Source organism: Babylonia areolata, chromosome 5 (assembly GCF_041734735.1).
Source record: "Babylonia areolata isolate BAREFJ2019XMU chromosome 5, ASM4173473v1, whole genome shotgun sequence".
Classification (NCBI taxonomy): Eukaryota; Metazoa; Mollusca; class Gastropoda; order Neogastropoda; family Buccinidae; genus Babylonia; species Babylonia areolata.
Window position 1 is genome coordinate 21,164,029 of NC_134880.1, and position 25,717 is coordinate 21,189,745.

The 25,717-nt window shown below is 42.3% G+C and overlaps 1 protein-coding gene across 1 annotated transcript in view; it reads left to right on the plus strand.

The window, feature by feature from the left end:
- Nucleotides 1–1,253: 1,253 nt before the first annotated feature.
- Nucleotides 1,254–25,717, plus strand: part of LOC143282414 (uncharacterized) — a 32,590-nt gene continuing 8,126 nt past the window's right edge. The window contains exons 1-5 of the mRNA XM_076588047.1: nt 1,254–1,328; nt 16,951–17,103; nt 18,458–19,245; nt 20,530–20,665; nt 23,525–23,749. Of these exons, the coding sequence (XP_076444162.1) occupies nt 17,031–17,103; nt 18,458–19,245; nt 20,530–20,665; nt 23,525–23,749 (1,222 nt within the window). The 5' untranslated portion in view covers nt 1,254–1,328; nt 16,951–17,030. The remainder of the gene's footprint in view (nt 1,329–16,950; nt 17,104–18,457; nt 19,246–20,529; nt 20,666–23,524; nt 23,750–25,717) is intronic.

Here is a 25,717-nt window from a genome sequence, read left to right on the forward strand (position 1 = left end):
TCTCGGCCCACAGTTTCTCCGGGTCTCCAGCTACGCAGAACTTTAGTCGACTGAACATCACTGGAAGGTAAGTGGTGAAACACATATTTATAGTGTACACTACACAATACACTAGTCCAATGGTAGGCTAGTCTACACATCATACCGGATAACGATACTTGCGAACGGACCATCCCGGGACGCTAGAATTCCCTAGAAATATTATTAGTGTCCTTGAGCGGACGACGAGATCGCTGCTGCTTATTCCGGTTCAGGTTGATATTGGAGCACTGTTACCGGAAGCTCACACCTTAACGAGGATGTCTGTCTGTCTGTCTGTCTTATTGTATCTCTGTCTTTCTTTCTCCCACATGTACATACATGACAAGTACACGTAATTCACATATACACCAATGCACACACATTCGCATACATACACAAGTTCAGTCATACATTCAAGCTCATGTCGTATCCAGGCATACTGTATGCACACACATACTCATGCACACACATGTGCGCGCGCACACGTACACACACACACACACACACACACACAAGGCGTGCACACACACACACACACACGGCGTGCACACACACACACACACATACACACACGAGAGAGAGAGAGAGAGAGAGAGAGAGAGAGAGAGAGAGAGAGTAGATTATTTGTGCATATGGTCCAAATTGAGACTACCCATATTTTGTATACTGGACTGCCGGGAAGAAAGAATCAAAGAAATTGGATGTGAAAGCATTTCAATTGGTGGGGACTGGAATCTGCATGGTTATTAAGGACTTCAACTTCGACTGAATAACAGAAAATGTGATGGAACCCGCTCTACCCCACACCACACGCCTTAAAAAATAAAAATAAAAAAAAGAATACAGTAACACTTTCATCTCCGCATGTGAAAATCACTATAGATTTTTTTTCTTCTTTTTTTGTTGTTGTTGTTGTCAATAATAAAAATCCATATACGGCTCGACCAAATTTGATTGAATTGCCCCTGGTGAGCAGCCATGGCACGCAAACAAAAATACAGCCTAGAATAACCACACACACACACACACACACACACACACACACACAGACAAACACACAGACAAACACACAGAGATCTATCTATCTATCTATCTATTGAATTGCCCCTGGTGAGCAACCATGGCACGCAAACAAAAATACAGCCTGGAAGCGCGCGCGCGCGCGCAACTTACAGCGGTATTGCGGTGTCTGTTGTCAGGCAAGGCCGGTTTCATGCAAACAATCTTCATGGGGTCGTTGGGGTTTGCCGCAAAGCTTTTGTGCGTACGTACCGTTAGACAACGGTGGGACTGATTTTCAGACGAAGGTAGGTTTTGACTGACTCAATGTTTTACTGCATTATGAATGAGTGTGTAACGGTGCTGTGAATTGAATCTCGTTTGTTCAGTATTCGTGATCAGTCAACTGGGTCGACTATTGTCAAGAGCTAAATGGAATATATATATATATCTTGTTTTTGGTTTGAATAAAGATGTAGTCTTTGTAGCTTGCTACGTTGTTCCCGAAGGAGGCCCGATATACAATGATAAACTGATTAAAGATGGTATATTGCTATTAGAAGAAGCATTGCTACAGTATTTTGAAAAAGATGAAGTATATTTCATGGTCACTGGAGATCTGAATGCTAGAACTGGTCAGGAACAAGCTGAACTTGAAGTCATGTCTAACTATGTGAATGAATGGGAGTGTGACAAAGTGGATGAAGGAAGTTATGTGCGCAATTCTAAGGACCAGGTGATTAATAATTTTGGTAAAACTTTGTTAGATTTGTGTTTCATGCTTGATATGGTTATTTTGAATGGTTTTTGTATGGGCGACACAGACGGTGAATATACTTTTGTGTCCCCCAGTGGATGCAGTGTGATTGATCATTTTCTTATTCCTTGTGATTTATTATTGAACTTTGATTTGCATGTTGGTGAGCGTGTGGACTCGTGGCATTTACCAGTAGAAGTAACATGTACAAAGAATCAGAATAATTTAGGTGAGAATTCAAGACAACATGGCGAAGAAAAAATTGTATGGTCAGAAGAGAATGTTAGTTTTTATAAACATGAACTTGACAGTGCTGAATTTCAAGATTGTTTACAGAAAGCCTTCTTATTGTTAGATACTAGTATGGATGAGAGTTTAAATCAATTTGTTACTGCTTTATACGGGGCTGCTGCATGTATGGTTCGAAGAGTGGGCCAAGGGTACAAAAAATGTAATGATTGGTTTGATATTGAATGTAAACGAAAGAAGCAGGAAGTTAAAAGGTTATTAAAAGGATTTCAAAGATGTAAAACAGAAACAAATAAGAAAGAAAAAAGAGAAGCGTATGCTAAATCCAGAAAATAATATGTTGAATTAAGGAAATCAAAGGAGAGAGAATTTGAAGAGAATAGGCTGAGAAAATTGAGAGATTCAGTTAAGGATTCTAAAACGTTTTGGGCAATAATAAGGTCGGTGAATAGAAAGACTTTTATGTATAATGATGCATCTTTGCAACAATGGTATAACCACTTCTTTAGGGTTTTTAATGATGTTGACTTCGATGTACCACAAGAAGAGGACAGTTTGATAGAAGAAGATGGTGCATTTGAACCATTATTCAATAATCCCATATCTAAAGAAGAGATTACAGCTAGTATTAAACATTTGAAATCAGGAAAGAGTGCAGGACCAGATAAAATTGTCGGAGAGATGTTAAAGCATGCAAATTCAGCCATTATTGACTTTCTTGTCCAGTTATTTAACCAGCTTTTTGATAATGGAACTTTTCCTTTGGAATGGTCAAAATCCATAATAATTCCAATTTACAAAAAGGGAGACGTCAACAATCCTGACAATTATCGTGGAGTAGCGCTTACCAGTATTTTAAGTAAAATTTACACTCACATACTGAACAATAGATTAACAAAGTGGGCTGATAGGGAAGAAAAAATAATTGAACAGCAAGCAGGCTTTAGAAGTAATTACAGACCATATTTTTACATTGTATTCTGTTGTGCAAAAATATTTGCTAACAATACTAAACTTTATGTTGCATTTGTAGACTTTAAGAAGGCCTTCGATTCTGTGAATCGCAACGCTTTGTGGCATGTTCTGCGTGAAAGTGGTGTAAATGGTAAATTGTATATGGCTCTCAGAGGTATGTACAAATCAGTACTTGCATGTGTGCGTGTGAATGGTGTGTATTCAGAATGTTTTAGTTGTCCAAATGGCGTTAAACAAGGTTGTAATTTGAGCCCACAGATGTTTTCTTTTTTCATAAATGAATTAGCGGTGGAATTGTCAAGAAAAGGAAAACATGGAATTCATTTAATCCCGGGAGCTATTGAAATATTCTTACTATTATTCGCAGATGATGTTATTCTTTTGTCGGGTACTGTTAGGGGGGTACAAAACCAATTAAATGTTTTGAAAGAAGAAGCAGATCGCTTAGGCTTAACAGTTAATTTAGATAAAACTAACATTATGATTTTTAGAATGGGTGGGCATCTCTCAGTACATGAAAAGTGATTATATGGAAATGCTGATGTTAAAGTAACTAATACATATAAGTATTTGGGAATTGTATTTTCAACAAAATTAAGTTTAAACTATGCGTGGGAAGAATCTTGTAGGAAAGCAAAGAAAGGTGTAATCGAAATACTGAAATCGTTAAAAAAGCTTAACTCGATTGATTATCATCTATTGTGGAAAATGTTTGATATACAAATTGAACCTGTACTTACGTATGCAGCTGAAGTCTGGGGGCTAAAGGCAAACTCACAAATGGAGAAAGTGCACACATATGCAATAAAACGTTTTCTGAATGTACCGATTCACTCATCCAATACTGTATTACATGGGGAAACGGGTAGATATCCTTCGTACATAAAAACTTTTGTGAAATGCATAAAATATTGGTTGAAATTACTGAAGCTTCCGCAATCACGTTTGTGTAAACAGGCTTATGATATGATGTTATTACAAATGGATTTAGGTAGAGAAAACTGGGCTTATTATGTTAAAAAGATTTTGTCTGAACATGGTTTTGGAATTGTGTGGATGTCCCAGGAAGTGGGAAATGAACAGCAGTTTATTTCGGAATTTAAAGACAGACTTATTTGTTCTTTTAAACAAAATTGGCATTCTGATATGGAAACTAAAGAAAAATATAGTGTTTTTTTTCATTCAAAAGTATATTTCAAACAGAAAAATTCCTGACAGTCATTACAGGTAAGTGGCAAAGAATAAATTTTGCAAGATTTCGACTAAGGACACTTGGGTTTAATGCAAATAAAAGATGGTTTCAGCCTGGGACATCCACAGAATCACCATGTCCTTTGTGTGCTTTTAGTGTAGATGATGAAAAACATTACTTGTTTCAATGTAAATCATTCGATAGGGTAAGAGATAAGTACGAGTTCTTTCAGTCTGATGTAGCTAAAAGGCACGACATTGTTTCTGCTTTGTCGTCTGATGATGACCTCACAATACTGTCAATAGCTAAATTTCTTGTAGAAGCACAAAGAATAAGATGTAGTCTTACTGTTCAGAACGGTGCCAGAGTGGATGAGGGGGACGGCAATGTGTGATGTCTGTTGTCTTGTGTTCAGACTGTGGGCCCAGTCCTAAGGTAGACATTGGACGGTATCGTTGATAGAATGGATGGTCGAGTAATGGTGTTTTTGTCTTTTTGTTTTGTTTTTGTTTTTGTTTCTTTTGTTTCTTTTTTTTTAATGTTTGTTGCTTCCTTATTGTAAGGATGTTGTATTTCGATAAAAGCTGTTTTGTTTTGTTTTGATGGATTAAGCAGAGTGTGGTATGGTACTTGTGGTGACATAAGAATTAACCCTATCACCCCTTGTCAATAGACCTATGCAGGTAATGACAATAAAAATATCAAAGCGTCAAAAGCGTCTCTCTCTCTCTCTCTCGTCTCTCTCTCTCTCATTCTGTGTGTGTGTGTGTGTGTGTGTGTGTGTGTGTGTGTGTGTGTGTGTGTGTGTGTGTGTGTGCGTACGTGCGTGCGCGCGCGCGCGTCAAACAACCTCGTATTTCTGCGCCGTACTGTATCATTGACTGAAACTGCGAATTAAAACGTTTGATACACAATTCAAGAAATTGAAACTTTCGCATAACTTGATGCATTATAAAGCACATTTAGCCCTACTATCAATCAAGATCTTTACAAGCAGTGACAAAACCTCAGTAAATGTGTGGCCGGAGAAAAGGGAAAAAAAAAGAAAAAAAAGAGACAGACAGACACACATACACAGAGACAGACAGACAGACAGACAGAAAACGGTGTGCCGGTGTGATTTTTGACGGCCGGATTAATGCCGGCATTCGATTGTTGAATTGATACCGGTATGTATGTATGTATGTGTGTGTGGCTATTTTCTGTGGTAATTGTAGGCTACTCTTCCCCCGTCCTCCAATAAACATTATGTAGTATGCTAAATATCTCATCGTTAAAGGGCAAGACACTCCATGAGGACTGGAGAGCTATGTGTCTTGTTTTGTCGCCTCGTTGTGATGCATTCAAACCATTCCGCCACCATTTAAGTTTGTCAAGGGTCCGTCTCTAGCCTGTGCTGACGGTAATCATTATAATCACGTTTCGTTGTCAGTGAAGTTTTGTGATCCAGCGATTGCATTCACATATAAGCGTTCTCTTCCATATCTGAGTGTTCACTCCGGCTGCCGCGGCCAGTGCCGGCCAACTCAGTCGACCCAGTCATACCCATCCCCCGCCAAACTCACAGCTTACACACACACACACACACACTCACGTACACACACACTGGCAAACTCACACTTTTTCCCATGACCACAGGCACAATCAGACAGACACACCGCGCGAGTGCACAAGAACGGACAGTATTTCACGGGCAAGTAATATTTCAATATTGTTGCCACCGACGCGCACGCTTCGTGCTTTGATTGCAAAACGAGCAATGAAAGGACTTTAGCGTTCAATTCGTTTTGTGCTAACTGATACACACTATATCCAGAAACTGCTGTCACATGCCGTACTAATCCTTAAACAACCCCGAACTCTTCTATGTCGTTGTTTAAAGCGAATATCAACGAGGTTTAACTCAACTGAACACGCCACAAGTTCCATTTTTAGGTCAACTTTATCTTATTACCGGGATATTCACAGATAGCGATGATTTCTGCTGCCCACCTGACACATGGAAAATGTATGACTACTGGGTAGATAACTACGTGAATTCAAGAGTGTGCAGATGGCATACTTTTATCGTGGTCTTTCAATGTGTCTTCCGGACTTATTTTAAAGCATTAGAAAAAACAAACAAACAAACAAACAAACAACAAAAACAACAACAAAAAAACAAACAAAAACAAAAAAACAAAAAAACAACAACTGTACTGCACTTACGCATGAGTAGGCCTGATAGTGTTACATGAAATCATGTTGCCATAGCCCAGCCCATGGCCCACCGCAAAGGATACATTTCAGGGCTGCAGTAACCAGTAGTATTGCATAACGTGCTTCAGCCTGGTACTCATATTGATTATTTCCCCTACTCTCGGAAATATATATATATATATGTATATATATAAATTTTTAAAAAAAGAAGAAAAAAAGAAGTACTGCATAGTGCTTCAGCCTGGTAGGTATACTCGTACTGATTACTTTCCCTATTGTTCAGAAGAAAAAAAAACCTGAAAAAAAATGTATTCAGTGTAAAGTAGGGCACAGTGCAATCGTTGTGGTAAAAGTTTGCTTTGATTTGATATACAAGCTATTTCGCTCCAATCGAAATAACTAACGTTAGGCATATGGGAAAAAGTAGTTTCGCATTCTATGACAGAGAGAGCAGTATAAATTAAAACAATCCCGTTTCGTGCTGATCTAAGTCAAGGGTAAATTAATGTGGTCTTTCTGTCTGTCCCCCTCTCATGCATAATTATGGGGACTGTTCCACACACTCTTGTTATTTTTAGTTTCCCTTCACACACACAGACACAGACAGACAGACAGACACACACACACACACACACACAGACAGAGTGAGAGAGACCGAGACAGAGACAGAGAGACACAGACGGACACAGACACAGAGAGACACAAAGACACAGAGAGAGACACAAAGGAGGGTGGAGGGGGGGGGGAGAGAGGAAGGCAGAGACAGAAATAGACCGGGAGGCAATGTTTCATGCGGCGCAGATTATTAGGACTTCACTCATGCAGTTGTTTGGGACCGCGTACATTACCACTGCCAAGGAAAATCGATGCTGGCGGAACTGAAAGCAGTCCGCTGCTGCAGGGATATGTGGGTGAACACAGAAAGACAGGTGCAAGAGCTCTTGTATATACATTAAACAGAAGACGTGTGTAATGGTTGGATGGAAGCACTGGTCAAAGTCCCTTGAGGCGCAACTACGAAAACAACAAACATTATGTAAGTATACCTCAGTGTGTGATCACGTTTAAAATCTCGAATTAATTTTAGACAATGCACTGGATTGCACAGGATCCGAAGTATTCTACTTAAAAATGTTCTCAGTGAGGTCTCTTTCTACACATTCTTGACTGTCAGCAGTATGTAGTTAAATTTAGAAAAGTCAATATTTGCATTTATCGATACTTGCGTTTGATAGCGTGTGTGTGTGTGTGTGTGTGTGTGTGTGTGTGTGTGTGTGTGTGTGTGTGTGTGTGTGTGTGTGTGTGTGTGACAGAGATACTGATAGAGATAGATAGATAGATAGATAGACAGAGAGAGAGAGAGAGAGAGAGGAGAGAGAGAGAGACAGAGACAGAGACAGACTGAGACAGAGACAGAGATAGAGAGAGCAAACAAACAATTTCTGTTAACAAGTAAATACTGGGTATTCTTAGACTCGTTTTATACACTGACAAACAAATGATGAAAGTGGAAGATCAAAATAACATTTTAAACAATGAATCACGTCAGTCTACAGTAAGGAAGGGAGTGTACACGTATTTTACAAAAACAAAAACAATAAACCCTAAAAATTAAACCCATAGGCACATGTGAAAAAACAACAACATTCTAATCAACAAGTACAGAAGTAAACTGATTACACACACACACACACACACACACACACACACACACACACACACACACACACACACACACACACAAATTTAGCTGAAGTAGGGTTAACAGTTACGACAAATGAGGAATTTGGTACAGGTGGGTTTGGTTCACAACCACTCTCCCCGCTCAAGCACCCCCCCAACCCCTTTCATCTGTTCTCTCTCTCTCTCTCTCTCTCTCTCTCTCTCTCTCTCTCTTATGTTGTACTTTTTTTTTCGACGATATTTTTTTCAATACACACAGAACTGTACATAGCGTTTTAATTTCAGAAAGACATTTGACTCAGCGAATAGGAACATATTATGAGGTGTTTTATCAGTGGAAATCGGATGTGAATTGGAAGTAATATCAAGCACCGAGACTGAGGAATTATGGAGCTGTTTTGACCTTCATGAGCGACAGTCGTTCATAATTTATCATTGGCGATATTTCAGTGGCCCAAAAGATGTGAAACACAGATGAGCGTTGAACCCCCAGCCTGTATTCTTTCTGCTTTTTTTTTCTTCTCTCTTTTATCTTTTTTTTTTTTAATACTTATTTTGTTGTATCTTATTACCGAATTGTCAACAACAAAAAAAAGAAAGAAAAAAAAAGAAAGAAAAAAAAAGGGCACACACTTAATAATTTTGAGAGCCTTTGAAGTTTTTCATTGCTATTTGTTGATGTCTGTCTGGTAGGTTATACTGCCACTGGATTTCAAAACCAGCTCAATCCACTAAAACAAATTTAAGTGGACAGTCTGCACTTAATGGTTAATATAGACAAAACAAACACAGGTTGGAAAGAAGTGGTGGTGGTGGTGTGTCCATCGAGATCGATGATGACCATCGTTGTCATCCAGCTGGGGGATGGGGGGAGGGTGGTGGTGGGGTGGGGGGGAAGATGCTCATGAATCTATCTGTGAATGCACAGATGGCTGAATAGTCCAATCTGCGCATGAAATGTTCGCTGACAGTTGGGGCAGACAAAGACAGGCATACCATTGTCAGGGAGCTTGTTTGCCCGTGACTTTCTGGCCTGCCTCTTCTGAACAGCTGCAGCAGTCCTGTTGGCCTCGCACAACGTGGCGCCTTTGTGCACAGCAGCGCGCCATTTGTCACGGTCCACTGCAGATTCCTCCCAGAAGTCAGGGTTGATATCAAACGCTTTCAGAGAGACTTTCAGAGTATCTCTGAAGCGCTTCTTCTGACCTCCGTGTGATCTCTTCCCTTGTTGCAGCTCACCATAGAAGAGCCTTTTGGGCATCCGATGGTCTGGCATGCGCGCCACGTGTCCAGCCCAGCGAAGCTGGGACTGCATCAGGATGGTGAAGATGCTGGGAAGGGTGGCTTTTGCGAGCACCTCTGTGTCTGGGTCTTGTCTTGCCACTTGATGTTCAGTAGTTTCCTGAGGCATGTTGTGTGGATGTGGTTCAGCTTCTTGGCATGTCGTTGGTACACTGTCCAAGTTTCGCAGGCGTACAGTAGTGTGGGGGAGAACTACTGCTCTGTAGACCTTTAGCTTGGTCTCAAGACTAATGCCTCTTCTGTTCCAGACATTTGCATTGAGTCTACCAAAAGTTGCGCTTGCTCTTGCAGTCCTGACGTTCACTTCATCGTCGATGGTCGCATTTCGTGACAGTGTGCTGCCAAGGTATGTGAACCGCTCCACCGCACTGAGTCTCTGACCGTTGACTGTGATGTTGGGCTCAACGTAGGGTTTCCCTGGGGCTGGCTGATGGAGAACTTCAGTTTTCCTCGTGCAGATGGTAAGGCCGAAGTTCCTGCTGGCAGTGGCAAACTTGTCGACGCTGAGTTGCATGTCAGCTCAGATCCAGCGTTGAGGGCACAATCATCAGCAAACAAAAAGTCTCTGATGATGTCTGTCATGACCTTCGTTTTTGCTTGAAGCCTTCTGAGGTTAAACAACTTGCCATCTGTTCGGTACTTTAGGCCGATTCCAACATCGCCATCTCTGAAGGCATCAGTAAGCATTGCAGAGAACATGAGGCTGAACAGCGTTGGAGCCAGGACGCAGCCTTGCTTGACACCATTAAATTTTGTGACAGCAAAAGGAGCAGATGTTTCGCCTTTGTCCTGGACTCGAGCCTGCATGCCTTCATGGAATTGGTTGACCAAGGAAATAAATTTCCGAGGGCATCCGTACTTGGCCATGATCTTCCCTACTCACGGTGTCGAAGGCCTTAGTGAGGTCGACATAGGTGGAGAACAGATCAGCATTTTGCTCCTGACATTTCTCTTACAGCTGCCTTGCAGCAAACACCATGTCGGTGGTTCCGCGCTCTTTCCGGAATCCACATTGGCTCTCAGGCAATGACCTTGGTCAAGGTGTGCTGTGAGGCGGTTTAGTAGGATCCTGGCAAGTATCTTGCCTGCGATGGAGAGCAAGGAAATGCCCCGATGGTTATCACAGGCTTGCCGGTTCCCCTTTCGCTTGTACAAGTGAATGATAGATGCATCTTTGAAATCCTGGGGGATCGTCTCTTCTTTCCACATGAGTGAGTACAGCTGATGGAGCTTCAAAGTCAGCACAGTGCCTCCATCCTTGTAGACCTCTCCTGGTATGGAGTCTGAGCCAGGTGCTTTGCCACTGGATAGCAGACGGATTGCTTTCTGGGTCTCAAGAGGTGTTGGCGGATCGTCCAGTGCTTCGTTTGAATGGGGCTTGTGGGAGACGGTCTATGGCTTCATCATTTATGGAGGAAGGGCGATTTAAGACACTGTTGAAGTGCTCAGCCCAGCGTTCGAGAATCTCTCCTTCTCGGTGATCAAGGTATTCCCATCTGCACTGAGGAGGGGGGATGATCCTGAGGATGTGGGGCCGTAGACTTCTTTTAAGGCATCATAGAACCTCTTCATATCGTGCCTGTCAGCATATCCCTGGATCTCATCAGCTTTGTCACTCAGCCACTTATCCTGCATCTGACGTAACTTTTGCTGAACGGTCCTGCGGATGGAATCGTACGCATCCTTTTTTGATGTGGACTTTGGGTTGCTCAGGTAGGTTTGATGCAGACGGCGTTTCTCATCCAGAAGCTGCTTGATTTCATCACAGTTTTCATCAAACCAGTCTTTGTGCTTTCTGGTCATGGGTCCCAGGGTCTCTGAAGCTGTACTATAGATCAGCTCACGCAGGGTCCTCCAGTCAGACTCCACATTCTGGTTGTCAGAGAGGCGGATTCCAGACGATCTTCCAGCAGCTCCACAAAGGACTGTTTGATGGTGATGTTTTTCAGCTTAGCGATGTTGAGCCGTTTTGGAGCCTTCTGGCCTTGGGGGCGTCTTTTGGGCTGGATTCGAATATTCAGCTTCGAGACTACAAGGCGATGGTCTGTCCAACACTCGGCGCCGCACATGGTCTTTGTTACACGTACATCTTGCCTATCCCTTTTCCTGACGATGACATAATCGATGAGATGCCAATGCTTTGAGCGAGGGTGCATCCATGACGTCCTGTTACGGGTAGGGAGTCAGAAAACTGTGTTGGTTATCAGCAGTTCGTGCTCTGCACAGGTCTGAAGCAAAAGCAATCCATTTGGGTTGCAGTGGCCCACACCGTGCTTTCCAATCACTCCATCCCAGGAGATGTAGTCAGAGCCAACTCTAGCATTGAAGTCCCCAAGAATGATGAGCTTGTCTGCTTTAGGGATAGCAGCAATGACAGAGTGAAGGTCCTCGTAGAACTTCGCCTTCACTTCATCCGGGTTGGTCATGGTTGGGGCGTAGGCACTGACAATGGTGAGGTGCTTCTGGCCAGATGCCAGTGGGAGTTTCATGGTCATAAGCCTATCGTTGACTCCCTTTGGGATTCCAGCTAGCTTGCTGACAAGTGCTGTTTTTACTGCAAAACCAACGCCAACCTCACGTCGCTCTTCGCTTCCTCGTCCACTCCAGAAGAAGGTGTAACCAGATCCCTGTTCACAGAGCTCGCCTTCGCCTGCAAGCCGAGTCTCACTCAAGGCTGCGATGTCAATGTTGTATCTGGCGAGTTCGGATGCAACTATTTCCGTTCTCCTTTGGGGTTTGTCCGCGTTATCTCTGTCCAGGAGAGTCCTTATGTTCCAAGCACCAATGGTGAGAGGAACGATCCTTGTTTTTTTCTCTTCTTTCTTGTTGTTTCGACCGCTGATGTAGGGTCCCCACCAGCCGCGGTATGCTGGCCAGGGTGATATGGAGCAGGCAATTTTTAGGGCACCTTTTCTAGCCCCTTCCTCATGCCAGGGAGGTGAGCAGTGCATTCCTAAAGAGGGCTGCTCAGACGCTCAGACGGCTGCCGAGCTCCATCGCTGCTCCTGTCGATGAAGAACGACCTTATGGCCTGAGCCGCCTGCGTGCAGGTCTGCGGCTGCGACTGCCAGTGTACCCACACCTGTCGTTTCGTCGCTCGCCTGTCGCCACAGGATTTGGGGGTGATGAAATGATGAAGGATGAAAGGTCATTTTGGATGACTGATGACTTGCGCGATGAGTTTGTTTAAAGTGAAGAGGAGTTGCGCAACGTCGACCTCACTCTCTCGTCCGGGTCCACCAATTTCCAGTGGCAAGACTAAGTCGAGACGACTGGAGGATGAGCACGGATGCAGTGGATAACCAAGATATTCTTTCGGTGTCTCATCTTGCTCTCTGCACTCCACAGTGCGTTGCTGTAACCGCCTTCCTCTCCGTTGAACCGATAGGTTTCTTCCGCAGATTCTGCCGGATCCAGACTTCGCATGCATGGGTAGACACACCCCGGGGGCCAACTGCGTGTGGCATGCACACAGCACGGTGGAGCTAGATGGCCGTCGGTGGCTCTCCTGAGCCGACGCCCTTTTATGGATCTCCATAAGGGTGTCTAGCCACCCGCCTCACCAGTCCCGGAAGGGAGCGGTGGGAGTGCCAGTTTAGTCGCCGGCAACCCGACCCTGAACAGGTTGTACTGGATTACAGGTTACCAGTAGCAGATCTAATGACCTGACCTGACTCATTTGGTAAGAAGTAGTTAGAAAAGGAAAGAAGTGAGCAATTGAAATACTTAATACTGTGTGGATATTGAGTTTCATTGACCCTGCCTTGTTTTAGAGAGAGAGAGAGAGAGAGAGAGAGAGAGAGAGAGAGAGAGAACCTATTTTGACTTTCAACGAAGAGAAGCTGCTTTAGGATTCAGAGAAAATCAGCAAATGGAAAAATGGAAAACGTACATACTTTTGTAAAGACATTCTTAACGACGCACTTTAAAAAGAAGAAAAAAAGAAAAGAAAAGAAAGAACAACGTTTTGAAATGGGATTAACATTAACATAACACCGATGTTTTAATAAACAACTGTTGATCGGACACAGTAAGGAAAATGAGTAACTGGCAATGAGTTTCTGGGGAAATATATAGCTCTGTACAGGCGAACGCACCCCCAAATCGATAGCCTTGTGCCGCTGCATGTTGTCTGTAGATTGTATCGTCGTGTTTGTAACTGGAGAATGGTCGTCATACCTGACTTGATTTTGTGCTGGTCGATTGAACGAGGCAGGTAAGGGATCGATCTCGCGGGACAGCATTGTGCAGTGTGACGCACACACTAATTGTATGCACGGACAGTTTGTGTGTGTGTGTGTGTGTGTGTGTGTGTGTGTGTGTGTGTGTGTGTGTGTGTGTGTTTAGGAGGAGGATGATGATGATTAGTAAATCAAGAACTGGATCTGTAATAAAATCAGTGTGGAAATCTAAAAGGTTTTATAATATCTTTAATGAAATCTAAGTTCGCACACATTTTACAGTTAGTTTTCAGGAAATCTAGGTTTAACCCCCCCTCGCCGCCCCCCCCCCAAAAAAAAAACAAAACAAAACAAAAACCACAACAAAAAAACAACAACAAAAAACAAAACAAAAACAACAACAACAAAAAACAAAAACAAAACAAACAAAACAAACAAACAAAAACACAAAAAACAGCAACAACAAAAAACAACAAAACAAACAAACAAACAAGACAAAACAAACAAAAAACCCAACGTTTGACTGATCGCATTTCTGGGAAATATGCTCGATACTATCTTTAGCTTCTAAACAAAAATCACATGTATTACTATTTATCTTTTACATTCCTTCGAAATCTGTTTCAATGACATGCGAAGTTGTAGCCACTTTCTTTTTTTCTTTTTTTTTTCTTGTATTTTTGAAATACTGTTAAATGCCTTTTTCCAACACCTTTTTGTTCCCAATAGTCAGACTACTGTTAACATCTTAGAATTAGGAAGTGTGTTATCATATGTCAGAGCATTGTACTATCCACGTATCCCCTTAGGTATTGTGTATATTATCACTGATGATATTACTGATATATAACTGATATGTAGTGTGTACTCTGGCTTGTTGGTACATTAAATGGCATATTTATCTAATATTTTCTGGTGAATTAATTTTGTGTAAGAAAATTTCCATTGTTATTCATTCAAAAAGTGTGAAACACAGTAAAACCCTTTGTTAATCCAGCATCCATAATTGATCTTTTTATTTCTTATATTGATTTTATTTATCTATTCTATTAATAACTCGTTCTGAGTGAAAATCTATATCTGGTTTTGGTTTGCACTGACAATAAAAGTTCCTTATATGCCATAAAAATGTTCTTTTGATTACTTTTAAGTAACGCATAAACAGTTCCATAACTATCTATTTCATTGATAAATGGGAACATTATAGTTGGTATATATTTCCATTTGTGTTTTGTAGTTTTGAACTTTCGTTAACCAAATCAATTTTAGTGCTTAAGTATTCTTGATACTTTTTATTGTCGTCTTTATACTTATTTTGTTTCGTATACCATTCCAAACAAGCAGAAAACACATTTTCTGACATTTATCTATAAATTCTTCAGGAAAATTTGGAAGTAAAATCTACTGGGTTTACTAACAGTATATTACTGTGTTTCTGTCTGTGTGTCTGTCTGTCTGTCTCGCCTTTCTCTTACACACACACACACACACACACACACACACACACACACACACACACACCACACGCATGCACGCAGAAACACATACAATTATGCCCCAGATCTATATTCCACTCAGCCCATCTCTTCCCAGGCGTGCATTCCCCAGGCATATGTTTATGTACACACTTTTAGGTAGTGGTCAGTTGTGGTCAGCAGTAGTTAGAAGTGGTCAGTGATCAAAAGCGGTGAACCCCCCCCCCCCCCCCCCCCCCCAACTAATATTGCATGATAAAGTATTCATGATCGGATAATATGAAAATATAATAACATTAATCAAAGTGCACACTTTTGGGTGGTTGTTAGCAACTGTCAGTGGATAGCCATGGTAGGCCGATCAATTTTGATATTGCACAAACATGAAAAAACCGCCACATTCTGAAAGGCTTTAGGTTGTGGTCAGCACTGGTCAGTAATAGTCAGTGCTGGCCCAATTATGATTTATTAATGGGCCAGATCTTTCAAGAAATCCTAATGCTGCATAACTGTCACAAAATGATAACATCTGAAGTTTGACAGTGGTGAGCAATATTATTTTAGCTGTAAAAGAAAGAACGAAGAAGAAGAAAAACAAAAAAACAAACAAAAGTAACAACAACAACAACAACAACTGCCAATCGTAATAATAATGTACAAAGTAACATAACAACGCCATTTTGACACTTTGGGTTTGTGGCCAGTTCCCAGCATGTGGCGAGTAGGTATACTTGTCAGTAATAGCAGCTATCAGTTGTGTTCAGTTAGTGGTCAAATCCTGTCAAAAGGTCAGATTACTTCATGACTGTCCGAAACTAATGTAATTCAGACAATGTAAGTTAGTGGTCAACAGGGAGCAGCTGTCGGTATTAAAAAAAAAAAAAATCATAATAACGTACAGACGTGACAAAGAAGCACAGTCTGAACACTTTTGGTAATAGTCAGCAGTGGTTAGCAATGGCCACACAGTGGTGGTCAGTGATGAAAATCTACAACTCTTTCAAGAGGTCAAAATGAGACACACACACACACACACACACACACACACACACACACACACACACACATCAAAATGTTCACGGAATGTGTTGAAAGTAAAGGTCTAAAGGGCACGTTAAATCCTTTGGCTCCACTTATGACCCAGGGCTAAAGGGCACGTTAGATCACTTGGCTCCACTTATGACCCAGGGCTAAAGGGCACGTTAGATCACTTGGCTCCACTTATGACCCAGGGCTAAAGGGCACGTTAAATCCTTTGGCTCCACTTATGACCCAGGGCTAAAGGGCACGTTAGATCACTTGGCTCCACTTATGACCCAGGGCTAAAGGGCACGTTAAATCCTTTGGCTCCATTTATGACTCAGGGCTAAAGGGCACGTTAAATTCTTTGGCTCCACTTATGACTCAGGGCTAAAGGGCACGTTAAATCCTTTGGCTCCAGTTTTGACTCAGGGCTAAAGGGCACGTTAAATCCTTTGGCTCCACTTATGACTCAGGGCTAAAGGGCACGTTAAATCCTTTGGCTCCAGTTTTGACTCAGGGCTAAAGGGCACGTTAAATCCTTTGGCTCCAGTTTTGACTCAGGGCTAAAGGACACGTTAAATCTTTTGGCTCCACTAAGGACTCAGGACTAAAGGGCACGTTAGATGATTTGGCTTCACCTTAATTATAGCTGTCTGTATTGACCCGTTAATGGTCTGCACCACACATCGCGACGATCTCATCACATGTTTGGCTTCCGCTGTCCTCTCTGCACATCCCACTAACTACTGAATGTGTGTGTGTGTGTGTGTGTGTGTGTGTGTGTGTGTGTGTGTGTGTGTGTGTGTGCGTGCGTGCCACTAACTACTGAGTGTGTGTGTGTGTGTGTGTGTGTGTGTGTGTGTGTGTGTGTGTGTGTGTATTTGTGGCGTGAAGAAAGAAGAAGGAGGAGAAGAAGCAGAGGAAGAAACTCACGACTTCTACACGGTACCAGCTCTGTGTGGTGGTGAGCGAACATGGGGACAGCAGCCAGTACGCCATGTCGGACACGGCCGAGCAGTCCCAGCCAGAGTGAAGCAAGCCTTGCAGGTACGTCATCCGGTGTTGTGTTGAGCGCAGATGAAAGAGTAGTATTCGTGTCCACGCGAGAGCGTGTGTGTGTGTTTGTGTGTGTGTGTGTGTGTGTGTGTGTGTGTGTGTTCTCTTGTCATGGTTATTCGGTTACATCAACAGCGAACTGTCGAACTGCCTTTTTTTTGAGAGGGGTTGGGGGTGGGGTGTGGGGGGGCCTTAAGGGGGAGGTGGTTAAAGTGACTTGCTTCGTTTTTATTGGCCGTAGTGTTCATGACAAACCAACAGCAAGAACGACAGAAGATTATTTTGCTTATGAAACTCGGCTTATTCCGACTGACAAATGTTGGTCTTAAGCACACAGGATTACCATGGATTCTCCTCCACTTTCTTGTCCACTCTAGCTGTAAACGACATTACGATTTTTTTTCTAAAAACCTGCACACACGGACATTATCTGTACTATTTTTCTGACATAAATAATGTCTACTCAAATCACGCGGCAATTGTCTCTGTTGTGGTAATCTAACGAAATGACTTATTGCCAGCCAGTGTTGTTCTGTGCAAAATACAGAATACTTTGTTATCTCAACAGGAGAAATCAGTTTGTCATGTGAAATACATAACAAATACACGAGAATCACAGTCCTTATATATGAATAAATGAAACACACGCAAAATGCCTTGATGTTAACTAACCATACATATAATAATGACAACCATACACATGTAATAATAATCACGATAGACACAAGACCATCTAAAAGGTAACTTAGAATAAACCACACATACAATAATCACAGCTAGCTATGCACGTGCAACAATCACAGGTAAAGGATAGCCATAGAACATACTATGCTTAAACATTGACATACAATAACAATATTCTGTGCGAAATATAGTAACGATATACGTTGATGCTTAGGCTTACATAATTCTATACGATGTGTTCTTTCAACAACAACAACAACAAAAGGTGAATTTTATTTATATTATTTATATTACTTGGCTTCTATAACTATACCGTTGGTTCTACTTTGGTTTGTTTACTCATTTGTTTTTTCGGTTCATTTATTTTATTTCATATTAGTTTTCAATGTATATATACATTGCTCCCATACAGCATTTTGCTAGACTCTCAAGGCCTGACTAGCGCTTTGGGTCGATGTGTAGGTCAGATATGTATCTAAAAAAAAAAAGCTATTGTTTATAAACTGTCTCTGATCTATTTGATATATGTCTCTATGATAAACAAGTTTCTATGCTACGACTAATTGTTAATAAACTGTATCTAATCTATTTGATTTATTACTCTATAGCAACCAGTTTTCTCTGGTATGATGACGCTTGTCTGATGTATTTTCTTCACCAGAACCAGGCGAAGAGGGAAAAGATGTTTCCCCTCGAACTGGGGATGGGTCCGGTGCTGAGGAAACGCCGATTCAAGAGACCCAGAATGATCTGCCCATCCCGGGAGAAAATGCGAAAGAAGCGTTACTATTGGTTGGAAAGGAGGCAGCCCTTGAACAAGCAATTCCGGAAGGAGATGTGAAAGAAGCATTACCACCAGTTAGAAAGGAAACAGCCATTGAACAAGAATTTCCGGAAGAGGATGCAAAAGAAGCATTGCAGCTTGTTGAAAAGGAGGCAGCCCTTGAACAAGATAATCCTCGCTTTGCGGAAGATGATTTGAAAGAGCCCTTACCACAGGTTGAGCAAAAAATTCGGCAGATTCCGTCCATCCAAGAAGAAAATGTCAAAGAAGCAATGTCACTGGTTAAAGAGTATCGCTATCTCTTCTCCATGTTCACTAAACTCGTCCAAATGATGATTGATATAAAGAGTGATCCTCAGGAGCTTGTGAAACAGCTAGATAGCATCGAAGAAGGCGGGGAACCGGTCGCGGACTTCTTCGCACTAATCGGAGGAACCAAGGCAACACTTGAAATCTTCGACAAACAGCTGGAGGGTTTGGGCTTCATACATCTGCCAGAGGAGCTTCCGAAAGACAAGGAGGAGGCTGACAGCATCAGAAAGATACAAGACTTCTTGGAGAGGGAAACGAGGCGCAGCGAACAATTTGCCGCTCAACTTACCGATACCGATCTGTTTACTAAACACATTGTCAAGTATCTGAACAACAAGTTGCAAAGCGATCCGGCAAGTATATACTGATTTTTTTCCTTTTTTTTTTCTTTGGCAAGATCTTGATTACCTTCCAGGTTATTTTGAACTCAGTTATACGCCAACCGGTTGGGCCCAGACTACCTTGTAGTTTGTTTTTTGGATTTTTTCTTCTTCCTCCATTTCTCGTTCTTACTTCAATCTCAGTATGCAGATCGACAAAAACAAGTACGAACGCACACACAGCTGTACATACACGCACACAGAACGCGAGCGCGCGCGCGCGCGCGCGCACACACACACACACACACACACACACACACACACACACACACACACACACACACACACACACGTTGCAGCATACATTGTCTTTCATTATTCAGAGCTTTAACCCCTGCCCACCCCACTCCACACACACACACACACACACACACTGTCATCTATATCTATCTATATACATATATATATTTTTTTTCCTGTAAGGTTGGTGACAAGAGAATATTAATTCGCATAGTCAACATGCGCTCAACGTGTGTGTGTGTGTGTGTGTGTGTGTGTGTGTGTGTGTGTGTGTGTGTGTGTGTGTCTCCGTTTCTGTGTCTGTATCTGTGCGTGTAAACTCTTTGGCATTCGTGTGTCCTCATGTGTATTCGAGAGTATGTTCATGCTTGCAAAGCTATGCTGTTGCTGTCTTTCAGTGATGCGTTTGTTCTGGTGTGAAAAAAAAAAAGAGCACTCAAAACATATTTTTTCAAACTGTACTTTTCCCACTGAAACCTTTTCCATCTGCATCTGCTTGCTGTGATCTCACTACTGAATGTGCTCTTTGTGTTGATTTGTATACATTTGTGATGATTTTCATGCGTGCGATGCCTGGTTCCTTGGTTTTTAACTTTTTTTAATTTTTTTTTTTATTTTTTTTTTACTGTAGTGAATCTGAAGGTGAAGTGCTTTGTTTTGCTGTGATTTGGGCCTGTGTGATTGAAGACTGTGATGGTGTCTGTGTTGATTTACATATTTCTTGTGTTACTTAGTCTTGAATTTATATGTGTATTTTAGCCAATGTCACGTCAGACTGTGTTGACTTCTGTACATATTTTACATCATTTAATCTTGAATTAGAATATTTTTTATTGTAAAGCGTGGTGAGCCCCATCTGAGATGGGGGTACTGCGCTGCATAAGCCGGCATTTTATTATTATTATTATTATTATTATTATTATTATCATTATTATTATATTACTATAATGTCTAAAAGATTAGTGTACATTTATCACTACTCTGGCCAGTGAAACATCTTCATCATGTGTCCTTCAGCCATGCCGTTTTGCTGAGGTTTCCAAGCAGCTTACACTTTTTCAAAACTGCGCTCGGAACAGGGAACTACAGCAAAGGTTCCTCCAAACTGATGCGGTGGAACTGTTGAGCCAGTTTTGTGCATCAGGGGACGAAGGTGGGTGTCAATATACCGCGCATGATTTCTCGTTTCTAAAGTTTGTTGGATTTTCAATAGGTAGTGATATCTGTATCTGTATTTGTATTTCTTTTTTTTAATTTTTTTATCACAACAGATTTCTCTGTGTGAAACTCGGGCGACTCTCCCCAGGGAGACTGTGTCGCTATACTACAGCGCCACCCTTTTTTTTTTTCCTGCGTGCAGTTTTATTTGTTTTTCCTATCGAAGTGCATTTTTCTACAGACTTTTGCCAGGAACAACCCTTTTGTTGCCGTGGGATCTTTTACGTGTGCTAAGTGCATGCTGCACACGGGACCTTGGTTTATTGTCTCATCTGAATGACTAGCGTCCAGACCACCACTCAAGGTCTAGTGGAGGGGGAGAAAATATCGGCTGCTGAGCCGAGCCGTGATTCGAACCAGCGCGCTCAGATTCTTTCGCTTCCTAGGCGGACGCGTTACCTCTAGGCCATCACCCCGCTCCATATTGGACACAAGATAAAATAACAACAACAACAATATCCTCAATGTGTGTGTGTGTGTGTGTGTGTGTGTGTGTGTGTGTGCATGCGGGAGGGTGGAAGAGGAGCGGTGGTATGAGCTGATGGGATGACTGAGAATGTATTTGCAAGGGTCGTTTAACGGTAGAGCACGTTTTAACCAGCTGTTTAGAAATGAAACCTTATTTCTTTGCCTCCAGAAATTACTAAAGACGTGTTACCAGTTTCAAACGTGATTTGTTTTTGAAAAAAGTTCTGTATTTCAAAATGTTCTTTATTAAAGTTAGCTAGTTATGTCTTAAATAGTCCAGTTGGTTGTTTATTGTTGGTTCCCAAATCATCCTCTTTTCAAATAATAATCTATAGAAGTATTGCATACAATATTTGATTATTGATTAATGTTCTGTGCTAATCGGGCTTCCCACATCCCCCCCTCTCTCGCACACGCTTCCAACATTATGTTTTTCTTTCTCCAATCACTGACACCCACCCTTTCTATTTTACATTTTGTACTCAGTCTTTTCTACATTCTGTTCTCTCTCTCTCTCTCTTTTCCTCCCTCAATCCCCTCGCCCCCCCCCCCCCCCCCCCACACACCCCCCGTCCGGCCCCCGCCCCCTTTTCAGTTGAATATTTCTTCCCTTGCCATTGACTTTCACAAATGATGATTTCTAAATAACGATAACAATAATCACCATTATGATAGAAAAAATAATAATACAAATGATAATAATAATGATAATATCATTTATTTTTAGTCTAATATCATCATCTTAGATGAACAGACGATGAATAAATAAACGAATGAAAAGAAGAAGAAAAAACTCAGAAGACTGAGACAAGGGAAGCGACGGAATAAAGAGATTGGTGGAAAGGAAGAACAACAACAGAGTGCTGGACTGACTGAAAATGAACAATTAACATCTTAAACAAACCTAAAATATTACAAAGCGAGTTACTTACTTCGAGTGACGGGCGCAATAGCCGAGTGGTTAAAGCGTTGGACTGTCAACCTGAGGGTCCCGGGTTCGAATCACGGTGACGGCGCCTGGTGGGTGAAGGGTGGAGATTTTTATGATCTCCCAGGTCAACATATGTGCAGACCTGCTAGTGCCTGAACCTCCTTCGTGTGTATATGCAAGCAGAAGATCAAATACGCACGTTAAAGATCCTGTAATCCATGTCAGCGTTCGGTGGGTTATGGAAACAAGAACATACCCAGCATGCACACCCCCGAAAACGGAGTATGGCTGCCTACATGGCGGGGTAAAAACGGTCATGCACGTAAAAGCCCACTCGTGTACATACGAGTGAACGTGGGAGTTGCAGCCCACGAACGAAGAAGAAGAAGAAGACTTACTTCGAGCAGGAAACATATTCAGTCAAGGCCAGATATCAATTGGACTTTGATTCTAACATTAAGAAAAGTTGTCGGAGTAATGAAAAAATATCTGAAAATCTTCTAATGGCAAAAGTCTTACGTGTTTAATGGAAATTGGTCAGTGAATGTTTTATCATTGCTGTTGTTGTTGTTGTTTTTAAATGATATTATTCTTTTAAATTGTAATTCTTTTGTTCTTGGACACTGGACAACTATATGACAGATATGAACTTCTTTTACGCGTAAACACAGTAACGTTTCCCCAAATTTTGTTCGAATGATATTCAAGTGAACTCGAAAAAAACCCCCAAAAACTAAGCTTATACACCACATGACTATACGCACGCAAGTACATCGGAGTTTTACATACACGCACTCACTTTCCGATTTCATACGTTCTTGCAATTCTCATAACTATTTCTAATATGCAATGCAATAACTCCAAGTAATTATCCTGTCATGCTTGGCACTTCGTCACGGCAGCTACCAATCAAATTATTTGTTTTTATTTATTTATTTATTTATTTATTTATTTATTTATTTATTTATTTGAATTAGTGCATCCTTTGTTACTAAGTGGTTGTATCATCACATAAGCAAGGTGAACCAAAATGAAGAGAGAGAGAGAGAGAGAGAGAGAGAGAGAGAGAGAGAGAGAGAGAGAGAGAGAGAGAGAGAGACCCTCTGGTAAAACTGTAAACAGCGGCAGCCCGCAACTGATGTGAAACAACTCCCAAGTTGTAATGAGATAACTCCACACACTATTCCTTTACGGCTTTTTTTTCCCGTTTAACTTGAAACATAGGGCTCACCACAGAGGGATGACTTCACATTGTTATTGTTGTTGTCGTTGTTGTTGCTGTTGTTGTTGTTGTTGTCGTTGTTGTCGTTGATGAAATTGTCATTGTTGTTGTTGCCCTTTCACACTTATTCTGTCCTTTTTGTCTACCACTCTCAGTGTCCGTCACTGTGTCAGGTATAATTCTCCAGAGCCTTCTCACGCTGTCCTTCATCATCAAAGAGGACGAAGGGGGGTTCTTCTTTAGCGACTGGGACCTCGGTTTTTTGCTGAACGCTTTGTCTTCCGCGTGTAACCGTGCCGACCACAAGGGCCCTGGAGGACAGAGCCTGGAAGGCATTCTGCAGGGTCTGGGCTGTCTGGCGCTCATTGATGATTACAAGGGGCGGCTGGTGAAGGGAGGTGGGTGGGAACAACATAAAGTGCATGTTTTTTTTTTTCTTCCAGGAGACTTGAAGGCTTTTTTTTCAGTGTTGACGATGTTTGTGTCTGCGCTTCCGCTTGCGCACGCATGCACGCACGTACGCACGCACGCACGCACGCACGCACGCACGCACACACACACACACACACACACACACACACACACACACACACACACACAAACGCATGCACATCTTTTCCACTTTGTCTTTTCTTTCTTATTACTCTCTTCATGTCTCCTCGTCGACTGAAAAATTGACTCGATACTATTATTCAGTTCTCTCTGTCTCTGTCTGTTTGTCTGTCTCTCTCTCTCTCTGTGTTTCTTTGTGTTTTCTTTTTTCTTTCTGTCTCTTGTTCTGTCATTACTTATCGGTTATAGCACATAACAATGCGATGGAAGTTTTCAGGCAAGTAAAAGTCGTGAAACGTTGATTTTGAATGGGGAAAATGATAATGGTTGTCCCTCGGTTTACAGGAAGACGTGACTGTCTAAGCACAAGCGAGTGGTTCTGCAGGCCAAGACTGGAATTTGCAGTCGGGAGCACACACGGCACTGGTAGTCTGCTGATGTTGCAGGGGCCGACGTTGCTCCCAGGCGACGTTCTCTGGCTGCCTGAGCCTTGTTGCGGGGTTCCTCTTCAATTGTCATTGATGCTTTTCTCGTAAGAGCGCGCCAACGCACTCTGTCCTGCGCTGTGCTGACATGTTCAGCAGGGGAGATGTCGTCCTACTGTGTCCCTTCACTAGTTCTCCGAACAACAGTTTCCTTGGAAATGCAGTGGTTCTCCATCCTTATGACAATGGAGCAGTGACTTCGGGATCATTGTCACGGTAGAGACAGACTTAGTCCTCTCAAGAACTTCTGAGTTGGTGGAGCGCAGGGTCCGTTTTTTTTAAATACCTCCAGGTGTTTTGCCTTCTGTAGACCGTCCATATTTCATATGGGGCGTTGGGGGCGGCAGGGGGCGGGGAGGCTGGGTGTGTGTGTGTGTGTGAGGGGGTGGGGGTAGGGTCGGAAGACGGCGTCGTTGTACGCCTCGAGTTTTGTGGCCAGGGAGATAGTACTTTCTGTATTTGAAGCAGTTGACACTTTTCAGCCCTGTGTCATCTATGGTGAAACGTAACTGCGGTGCATTGGAGTTTCGTGCAGTTTGGAAAAAAACAACAGCAACACAGTTTCCCCCCAGGCTAATCGTGAGACCAAGCTGTCTGGAGGCCCCAGAAAAGAATCTTTTGTCAGCATGATCTGCATGGACATTTGGCTTGTGGACCATAGGGGAGATCGAGCCTCCCTGCTGACAACAGTATCAAAGGCGTTAGTCAGGTCGATGAAGAAAGAGTAGAGGTCAAGGTCTTGCTCGCGGCGCTTCTGTTGAAGCTTCCTCACTGTGAAAAAAGAAAAAGTCATGTCCAGCTTACCGCGGCCTTGTTGAAAGCCATACTGAGTTTCTGGCAGGTTTTCTTTTAGCAGCATGATGAGGTGGTTCAAGATGATATGGGCAGAAGAACCTGCCTGCAATTAACATGAGAGAGACGCTCCGATAGTTTCCGCAGTCGGCTTTGCTGCCTTTGTTCTTATATCAGGGCGTCGTGAAAGCCTTCTGTCATCTGGAGTGATGGCCTAGAGGTAACGTGTAGTTTCAGTTTCACTTTCTCAAGGAGGCGTCACTGCGTTCGGACAAATCCATACACGCTACACCACATCTGTTGAGCAGATGCCTGACCAGCAGCATAACCCAACGCGCTTAGTCAGGCCTTGAGTGCATGCTTACATATTTGTGTACCTATGAAAGTGGATTTCATTTTACGTAATTTCGCCAGAGGACAACACTCTCGTTGCCATGGGTTCTTTTTCAGTGCGCCAAGTGCGTGCTGCACACGGGACCTCGGTTTATCGTCTCATCCGAAAGACTAGACGCTCAGTTTGATTTTCCAGTCAAACTT